Source organism: Hippoglossus hippoglossus, chromosome 6 (genome assembly GCF_009819705.1).
Source record: "Hippoglossus hippoglossus isolate fHipHip1 chromosome 6, fHipHip1.pri, whole genome shotgun sequence".
NCBI classification, from domain to species: domain Eukaryota; kingdom Metazoa; phylum Chordata; class Actinopteri; order Pleuronectiformes; family Pleuronectidae; genus Hippoglossus; species Hippoglossus hippoglossus.
In genome coordinates this window covers 19,176,669-19,186,732 of record NC_047156.1, presented here as the reverse complement: position 1 = coordinate 19,186,732, position 10,064 = coordinate 19,176,669, and the positions used below count along the sequence as shown (strand labels likewise).

The window sequence follows — 10,064 nt, the reverse complement described above, 5'->3', positions numbered from 1 at the left end:
TGCATTGGTCATTTTTTTTTAATTCCCACAGCTGGAAAGTCATTCCACGTCTGTTTGGCTTTATGGGCCTTACTGTTGTGGTGCAGCCCATCCGGGGAACCCCCCAACTGGTGAGGCAAATACCCACTGTTGTAAGCAACAAACACCAGCCTCGGCTGGAACAAGGACCTATAAAAGGGCCATTTCACCCGGTTCCTTTTAGTTTTCTGTACAACAACTGCACGTGCAGAGCACAGTCTGCAAGCCCGTCCCATCCCCTGCATATTTCCACGCTGCAGCAGGAGGAGGAGGAGGAGGAGTGCAGCCCTTTTGTTACCTGTAGAGCACCTGGATGATGGAAGTTAGTAACGTGGACTGAGCTTGAGATGTCTTCAGATTGTTGAAAATGTTTTAAACGTAGCGAAATGCACGGGGTTGGTAGAGCACTGCAGGAAGCGCACCTATAGTTGTTTTCTGGCTGCAGGGCGCAGGAAATGGGAATTGTTAATTAGTGCTCTGTCGTGAAAGTAGGGACGAATAGGAGGCACTTCCTCCAAGAACTCATTCACCTTGCAAGTCCGACCCTCTCTCGAGTTTCACTTTGGAGTTCTCCGGCACCTCTCAGCTCCTCGCCCAGCATCTCACCTGTGCCGCCGGACCATGGATTTCACACGGCCGAAGGTTTCTAAGGCGCTTCGGATCGACGTCGCGGAAAACAGGCGGCGTACGTGCATCTGGAAGGGTTAGAGGGAAGCTGCCAATGTGAAGGGAAAAGAGTGCGACCACTTCACGTTACGGTGCATGGCCCCTGGACAAAGTGGCAACGATCATGCACAAGCCCCTCCGAAAGCGGAGCGTCTACGTGTTGCTGTGTTTTGGCATCATTTACCTCCGGCTCGGGTGAGTGTTTGTTTGTCTTACCTGTGATTCGCGCTGCTCACATGCGCAAAAAGCTGAGTGTTGCGACATAAAGTCTTTACAGGGAAGCATCGAGTGCCCTCTGACCTCAGTCCTAAAAACGCGGAAAACATTTTTTAACAGCAGGTGTATTTAAATATAAACTTCCATATTTTAATCATTCTGTGAGTTCAGACCTGCGTGCGTCGTGCGTAAAGGGTTGCAGATTAGGTCTCACGCCACCAGACTAATATGATCGATTCGTGTGTTCTCTGTCAGGGTGGGTGGGGGGGGGGGGATATTAAGTTCACCTCAGGAGAATCTTGCTCCTTTGTCGCACCGGATCATTTGAGCCGCTGTCTCCGCTCCAGATCCAGCTCGCCCCTGCATACCTTCATTAATAGCGGCGGACTGAGTTGTATTTCCACATTCCATTGCCCAGTCTGAGTTTTTACCTGTTTTGCAATAGCTCACCTTGATGCATTAAACACGGAACGACTTCTTCTATTGCTTCCTTCTCTCTACAGCAGTGCTTCTCGAGCATGATCACATATTAGGAACCCACACGCTCACGTTCGAATCCTTACAGATTATATCTCTGGCGTTGTTTTTGTATAGATGTGCATGCATAGGGAAGTTCATGTTTTTGGTTATGTAGTAAAAATACTTGTGCTGAATAGTAAAATTGACTGAATAGTAACATTTATAAATTTCTACTTTTGATGCTTACCCCCTGGAACTTTTAACTACAACCTAAATGCAACATACTTAAATAAATAATAAACCATACGGGCCTATAATACAGTGAAGTGTGCAACAGTGTAAACCTGGCACAGGATGATGCAGAAAATAACTATAAGCTAGGCCTGCTAAAACCTTCGAGTCACTATAATCGATTATTCATTAAAAGATTATTTTTACGCACCACTTCATTTGCTTTTTTTTTTTTAATAGCCTAACCAGTTACGCATGAAACAACCAGAGGTTACAGGCGATAAATCCCATTTTCCTGTATAAACAAATATTTCTAAAATGATAGAGCCCAGTAGTCCGCACAACAATAAGGCTCTTGAACCTGATTTCAGAGCTTCCTGCCGCCGCAGCAGTGAATCAAACAGAAAGTGTCAGCCCTCCCTGTGAGAACCTCGTGTGGAGTGAAGCGTGTAAACTGACTTCACGTTCCACAGATGCTCGTATCATATGACGTTGAATAGCACCGATATGGTGTGTGTGTGTGTGGGGTGGGGGGGGCAGTCATCTCCAAACGTGTTTACTAACCCTGAGCAGTTAGCTCATTCCTTTCCATCCACCTTTTTCTCTCTCCCTCTGCCTACATCTGTCATGGTACCCTCCTCATTTATAGCGGCTGGAGCCTGCAGGTGTTGAGTGAGCGTCACGATGCTGAGGCGATAACCCCCCCCCCCCCCCCACCCCCCATTCTCCAAAGCCCTGCTCTAAGCTCCCAAGTATTTTATTTCCACGCGCATCAGATCCGATCACGGACAACACAGAGGGGGCTATTTTTATACCTCTCACATTTACATAGGTTGCTGCGGCAGCGGTGCAATCTGAGGAGATGATTGTACAGTTTTTTACTGCGGGGTCACAAAACGAGTATTTGACTATTACAGGCCATCAAACGGCACCAGAGCGCCTATAGGAATACTATAGTCTCACCACAGGAAATAATAAGGTCACTGAGAGCCATATCCCAGGACCACAAACATGCTTTGTCTCTCTGTGGACATATAATAGGAACACTTGCTACCAGAGGTCTTAATGCTGTAACAATGAGCCATTTTTAAAAGGATGTCATAGGAGAAAAAAAAAAAGGGGGGGGGGGTGGGGGGGGACGTTTCCTCACACAACACTCTCAGAGACCCACACAGAAATATAACGAGAATCATTTCTGTCACATTCTAAAGAATTTTTTTTTGGCGTGTTAATATCGCACCAAGTTGTTGATTCAGAGTGACACATGCTGATTTTCTGCACATGGAGCTGCGATTATGATGCGAGGCCAGCCAGCCAGCGTCTGTTTGTTTATTTTTGGGCTGGATGGTGGTGGGGGGGGGCGGAGGAGGAGTGTGTGTGTGTGTGTGTGTGTGTGTGCGTGTGTGTGTGTGTGTGCGCGCGCGCGTGTGTGAGGAGGGGTGTATGAATGAAACCTCGCGCACATCCAGCGGGGATCGGATCGGTGTCACCCTATTGTCCCGGTGTGGCAAAGTGGGCGGATATCGTAGTGTCTCTCCCTGCCCAATGGCAGCCGCGACTCTCATGAGAGCAGGAGAGCGCTCTTCTCTGCCATGCGAAATCCCTAAAACCATCATCATCATCATTCCGGCTCAGGAACCCGCAGTCCTGTGCAACAGCCTGCGCCGCTGAGAGATGACAGAGCCAATCTCAGCGCACACACGGCCCTGGGAGCTCGGAGCTGCTGCGTAGAGCCGCCGCACCAGAGAGACACTCGGAAGACGCACAGCACCTCTCCTTCTCCTTCTTCTTCTTCTTCTTCTTTTTCTGATTTCAAGCGAAAAGGGACTTAAAGCCGTGAAATTAAGGGATTTTTTTTTTTTTTTTTTATCTCTGTCTCTCAGTCCGAACGTGGGGCCATTTGCTCAATGTCATCATGATCATCTTCTCGTCGCGCAGTGTACTGCTGTCAGTCTACTATCCGCAGATCTTCCTCATCCTGACGAGTGGCAGCTACCTGTAAGTCTGAGCCAATTAACGGCTCCTTAATGAACTCCAGACAGCGGCGCGCTCACCCTCACTCCACACAAAGACGCGGGGTTGGTTCGGCTCCTGTGCAGCCCTCTGACCGGATAGCGGGGCTATTATTTCAATTTCTCCATTAAACGCCGTTTCTGAGATACGACGCTCATAGTTTTTACGCGTCCACAGCTCGGAGAATCAGTTGAACTTATTTACATTGTGCCATTAGAGCGCAGGGGAACAGGCGAGACAGTAAAGCAACTTTGACAGTGAATTGAACGTAATTGTAGAGGGCGATTCACACTTTCTCATGGCACGCGTGCGTAAAATCTCATATAGATTCACACTGATGAGGACATTCATTAGTGGACACGTCTCCGGGATAACGATCCACGTGGGAATAAACTAATTAGCTGAAAACCTTTACGCGCTTTAATGTGCCGTCTGCCGGCGGACGGGAATTTCTTGTGAGTAAAAGCTGCGACTGTTTGGATTAGAGTGTCGAGTTGCAAACATTTTGTAAAGATGAGAAAAATAAAACGACTTGGTAACTGCTACATAGAATCGTTTTGGCCACAGAGTGGCAGAGATGTTCAAGACAATTGGAAGCTGGGATCCAGTCTTCTGTGCCTGGTGCGGAGATTTGAACACAGTTCTCCCTTTTTACGCATGCGAGCACCGTTAACCTGTCAGAGCGTGTGAAAGATTATCTCCGCGCATGACATCACCCCTGCATGATTCTCTGCGTTTCGATTGTTATCGTTTGAACCCGCGACTTAAAATATCTCCCTGCAAGTGATTGACACTGTAATGCGCTGCGGCTTTGAATTAAAGGAGAATTACCCGTGCAGGAGAACACTGGCTTTCTTGAGGCTTCAAAAATAATTACTTACCCCGTGCTCCCTCCTTTTTCTGCACGGAGACCCCAAACCTGATGCCGAAATAGATGTGGTTTTTGGTTTCCAGTTAAAAGTGGGCGACACGACTCAGTGTAGTGATGGCTTGCACGTTAAAGCAACATGCCATTGTTTGTTTTGATTAGTTATGTGTTTTCTGCTGAGCATTAGCCAAAAAATATGTTCTGAGGAGAAAGAATTTGAATATGGCTTCAAAATTAATACAATGTCTCTTTTTTCAAAACTCGTGATGGCACTGTAAAATGTGTAGAGCAGTGGGCAAAAGGATCTTTCCATCCAGAGCTTTTGGGCCACTGCACACTGGTTAGGCCAGTGTGGATAGAGTAGTTTAAAACAGATGTAAAAAAGGATTTTATGATACCAAACGGCATAAATGCACTGCATGCTCTTGTGTTTTCAACAGAGGGAAAATCATATTCATCACTAAAACAACAGGTATTTCGCCCGGTCTTAGAAAAAGAGAGAGAGAGAGAAGGGGCATTTACTCAATTGACTTAGTTAAAGTTGTGTCTCTGGCATTTTTGTGAGTGCATTCCTCGGCAGAAGATGCATGTCCGGGAGCTTAATAGCATGTCAGTTGGGTTCAAAGTGTTCCATGTGATGGAGTAGGTGGCTGTGAGCACACTGTATGTCATGACGTAGACTGTATCGTTTCTCTTAAGGCCACACTACCCCGCCATTAAAAAATCTGTAAGCTCCCCTCACCACTGACACTGGTTCAGAATAAAGTTTTTCCAAAGAAAGTAATTTATAGTCAGACCTCGCAGGGGCTGAGGTTGGATGTCAGATGGGTTTTCCTGCAGTTACATTACCCATTTTTGTAATTAATATAAAATAGACGGAAAACCCATGTTTTGTCTAAAAATCCTCTTTAACATTGACAATCAAAACTTGTGTCACCTCACAGTGTAAAGGAGAAGCTGAAGGTGTATAAACTTTCATTTACTGCAAAATGCACAGGCACATATAACACCTCCTATGTTATTTGCAGTTTTAGGTATATGCACTATGTGGTAAAAAAAAAATCCTGCCACCTGTTGCTTAGCAATTTCCCAGCTCCTCTCTCCTCTGTAGCGTTGATCAAACTGCACACGTTGCAACACTCTGTATGATACTTTAAATCGCACGTCTTGAATTGTATAGACTTGATGTTTATCATCCAAAACAGGCCACATGCATGATATGTGCTCTAAGTGTAGCTCAGGTCTCTGTTGTCTGTCTGTCTGATGGAAGTGTGTCCGTAGGCGAGCCCCTGGCATACACACACACACAGTATGTTACGCTAAGCAAACAGGATCGCATTTGTGCACTTTGATGATGCAGGGATTTAAAAAGCTTAGCTGTGGAATTCTCTGTTTGGTGTCGTCTGATGGTTTGGGTTTGCCCGTGGCGTAGACTGTGATTCTGTGAATTAGCAGGTGAATGACGTGTGAAAAAGCCAAGAGGGGAATACAGGAGTTGTGTTTGTAAGATTTTGAAAACATCAGCGTGCTTTTGTATTAGTTTCTGTGCAGGGAGCTGAAATATCTGTGATATATGCATTTTTTATGAACTTGAGATTTATATAAACAAACCAGATCTGTTCATCTTTAACACTCATAATGCAAGGAAGTGGATTTCTGCAGTTGTGCGCTCCTCGGTTTCATGAGCCTGACCTTTTGGTTTGTACAGACGTAGATGTCATCGTTGCCACGAACAACCAACACATACAGCAGAGGGTCAGAGGAGTTCAAGCCTGTTTAACAGCTGAGGGAGCAGAGAGGGGTTGAATGCAGCCGCGGGGCCTGAGTGTTTACCGTGGACACTGAATGCACCTGATGAATTTCATCTTTTGTTAAGACAAGTACTCAGTTGCTGTTCAGCTACGGCCCTCAGTTTACAGTGTAGTGGTGCAAAAATGAATTGTCCTCTTGTACCGATGAGATCTCGCTTATGATTCACTTTTTAAATAGTGGAAACAGTTCACACAATGGCACCTTTACTCTGTTAGCACACTCCGCTAACTGAGTGCAGAAGACTGTGTGCAGTCCTGACTTTGGAATCAGATACACGTCTCACTGCAGTAAGGATTTATTTCAACCTATTCGAAATTAAGATTTATGTTTTTCTGTCTGTATGTAGAGACTTAAACGGAAAAAGGAACGTTGGTTTTCTAAGAAAGATTTCTTATCAGCGTTCATATCTTTTAGTCGGGGGGGGGGGGATCGCTTACCATCATCACTGTGAATTAGAATACACAAAAATCAGGGTCTATGTTTCTTTGCGTCACCCCCTTTATCCATTCTTCCTTTTCAACCCTCTCACACCGGCGTCGCCTTTCGCTGACACACAACTTCCCCCGGCTTTAGTTTGCTCCCATCTGCGGTGAATCCTTCGGAGGTCGACGTCATTCTTCAAATTCGGCATATACTGTATGCTTCTCTGTGCTCATTTACGACTCCCTGTCCCCGACAATGTTTAAAAAGCATGTATCTACATGGTTTCAAGGGTTATAAACAGAGAGGGAGTCAGTGCTTTGTTTTAGCCGTAATCTGTTTTGGCTTTCTTGGCGGTTACAAAACCATCTTTTGACATGTGTTCTGATATTATCACATCGAGCGATCGGATGTGATAAAGTCTCCCCGAGGAGAGCTGTGACGGGGCTGTGTCGTTTTCTACACAGCACGGCTATACTCCACAAATTAAGATGAACAGTGTTGAAAACCTTACATATTTTCCATGCGAAGCAGTCGTAGGATGTGGCTGAACTAAAAGCAGCCTCGTGAAATTTATAGGCAACACTTTACACTGCGAATAACTTTCAAAACACACAGTCACACAAATCTTAAGGGATAATATTTTTGAGTGACATTTGGTTAAGAAGTGAAGCCTGCGTCTGCATCACAAAGCACCAAGCAAGTGTACATGCTGCATTTGCTACTATTCCTTCCACTCTGTTACCTAACAGCACACAAACCCCAACTCATTACTCAAAGTCCCACCGCATTCAAACCGATGTGGAATGGCGTTGTCAGTCGTCAGAAGGGCATCATGTTTTCTCCCTCTGAGCTGTTTTAGCAAGTTTCCCTGTGTGTATTTTTTATGTTTTATACTGGATTCAGTTTTCGGGGTTTCACATTTACCTTTTAATCCATTCAATAGCAATACATTCATGCAGTGCAGCCTTCGCTTCATATTAACACTTCATTCAATGAGCCAGTGTGACCATCCTCTGGAACGGCTAACTGAGTTTGTGTTTGTGTGTCTGTGTGTGCAACTATGCACGAGTGTTTGTGTGTTGTAACATGCACATGTGTTTGTGTCTGCATTATGGTCGTGTACGAATGCTAACGTGCATGTGTGGTGGTGTGTTTTCTCTTGCTCTCTGCAGGGCCCTGTCCTCGGTGGTGGCTCTGGGGGCCAACATCATCTGCAACAAGATTCCCGGGCTGGCACCTCGCCAGCGGGCCATCTGCCAGAGCCGCCCGGACGCCATCATTGTTGTGGGCGAAGGCGCCCAGATGGGCATCAATGAGTGTCAGTACCAGTTCCGATACGGACGCTGGAACTGTTCGGCGCTGGGAGAAAGGACAGTCTTCGGTCAGGAGCTGCGAGTAGGTCAGTCTGGGTTCTGTCACAAAAGGGAAAGGTCACAGTGGGTGGGTGGGTGCGCTCCTGTGTGGCTGTCTGTGTGAGAACCTTCTAGAGGTTTAGCTGGAGTGAATATATTCCTGCTGATGTCTTTTCTGCTCCCTACTGACTTCTTTAATGAGCGAGTTTCAATTTTTCCTCAGAAGTAGGCTTGGATGTAGGTTTATGTTCATTCTCAGGTTTGTTTTGAGTTGTTACTTTGATTGAGTGTTAGCTCTGCTGGATAGAGCATTACACACATATGTTGCGTAAACTCTTGGACATTAAAGGATTAACCTGTGCCAGTCAACACTCAGTGAGTTTTGGGCCCTTTAGCAAATTTGCTCTGGAATTTAATAAACATCCATTATCTATTGGCTACTATTTATGCTTTGAGAGTTAGGGGTTTAGCTGGAGCCAATCTCGGCTGACATTGGGTGAGAGATGGGGCACATCCTGGACAGGTCGCCAGCATATCCCAGGGACAACATACACCCACATTTACACCAATTAACCCAATGTCTTTGAATTGTGGGAAGAAGCCAGAGTAACTGGAGAAAGCCCACGCAAAGACGGGGGAGAGACTCCACACAGAAATGCCCTGGCCAAGCTTCTCAAAACACCAAAAATGTCCTTTTGAACTACAGCAGGCTTGGTTGTATGCATGGAAAATGATGCACAAGATGCTCATAAAAATGGCATCTTAGGTTTGGAGCATGTCTTCAGTTTGAGCAACATACAGCTCTAGTGATGTCCTGATAAACCAACACACCCTATGCACCATTTAAGACACTGTTATACACTATGGAATCGTGCTTTTGTTACTTTTAAGCAGCTTACAGGGAAATTTAAAGAAACACTAAGTAACTTTTACTCAGCAACAGCGCCCTCTATAGCCAAACTTGGTGATTATTTCTCTTAAACTCTGTGTGCGAGTGATTAAGGGATTTTCATGTAGAAAAAAAACCAAAAGCCTATCGACGTGTTGAGCAGAGCTCTGTAGACTGTGTAGTCCCACTAACTGAACTAAAACTCAGCTGAGCGTTGTATATTACCCATGATCCCCAGCTTTCTGAACCTGAAGAGCTGCAGCTGTAACAAATACATCAAAGTCTGTTTAGAAGTCTTGATATTTTAAAGGTTTCCATGCTAAATATTGGTGATAAATGCTGGTTTCTGACTTTCAACGAAGTCTTTTTAACTGACCTACAGTTCGACATTAAACTTGAACTTGAACTGGCTCTGATTATTGCAATTTACACATAAACAGTCAGTTAGGAACTTCTCACAGGAGAGAGTACCAAAGAGCAAGAACAGATATTGAGGGTGAGGAGTGGGAATGAAAGCAACACCATTCTCCCTATTACAACTCAGTGACATGTCAAACTTATTTTGAAGCTTCTATTTGAAGGTAAAACATTTACACAGTGTTGCTTTAAACAGCAATATGACATCTGGTGAAGATAAATGTTGTAATGTTGTGTAAGTGATGTCGTCATCGCGTGTTAGCAATTAACATGAGTGATAGAGCTTCATCAGTGTGTGTTTGTGCAAAGCAGATTCAACCAATAATCGATTGTTTGTGATGCACAGCTGAGGGTACACAACTCTTCTGAGGCCTGCCATCACCGATCATGATTCATTTGGTAATGATGACAGTGATAAATCCAGTCACCCTCCTGTTGAAAAAAGAAAAGAGGTTACACAACACATGTTCTGATCCATGCTATTGTCTAAACTTGAAGAAACAGTACATGAAGAGTATCACAAAAATGTGGTACCAGCCCTCGACCCTCTGAACCCCATGAAATGCGGCTCCTCACAAGCCAAACCCCAAACTGCACACATCACAAAGTCAAAACTCAAACCAGCAACACCCCCCCGTTCACTCTCTATTGTATAACCATTTGCATTGGCATTGCTCTAGAGGATTTCATATACTGCTGA

The 10,064-nt window shown here is 45.1% G+C and overlaps 1 protein-coding gene across 2 annotated transcripts in view; it reads left to right on the top strand.

The window, feature by feature from the left end:
* The first annotated feature begins 225 nt into the window (after positions 1-225).
* Positions 226-10,064, top strand: part of wnt7bb (wingless-type MMTV integration site family, member 7Bb) — a 29,887-nt gene continuing 20,048 nt past the window's right edge. Inside the window, exons 1-2 of one of the 2 annotated variants that reach the window (XM_034588637.1) lie at positions 226-879; positions 7,879-8,105. In XM_034588637.1, coding sequence (XP_034444528.1) covers positions 809-879; positions 7,879-8,105 — 298 coding nt within the window. In that variant the 5' untranslated portion in view covers positions 226-808. Of the gene's footprint in view, positions 880-3,010; positions 3,589-7,878; positions 8,106-10,064 lie in introns of those variants that run through there. The other variant, XM_034588636.1, reaches the window with a different exon arrangement.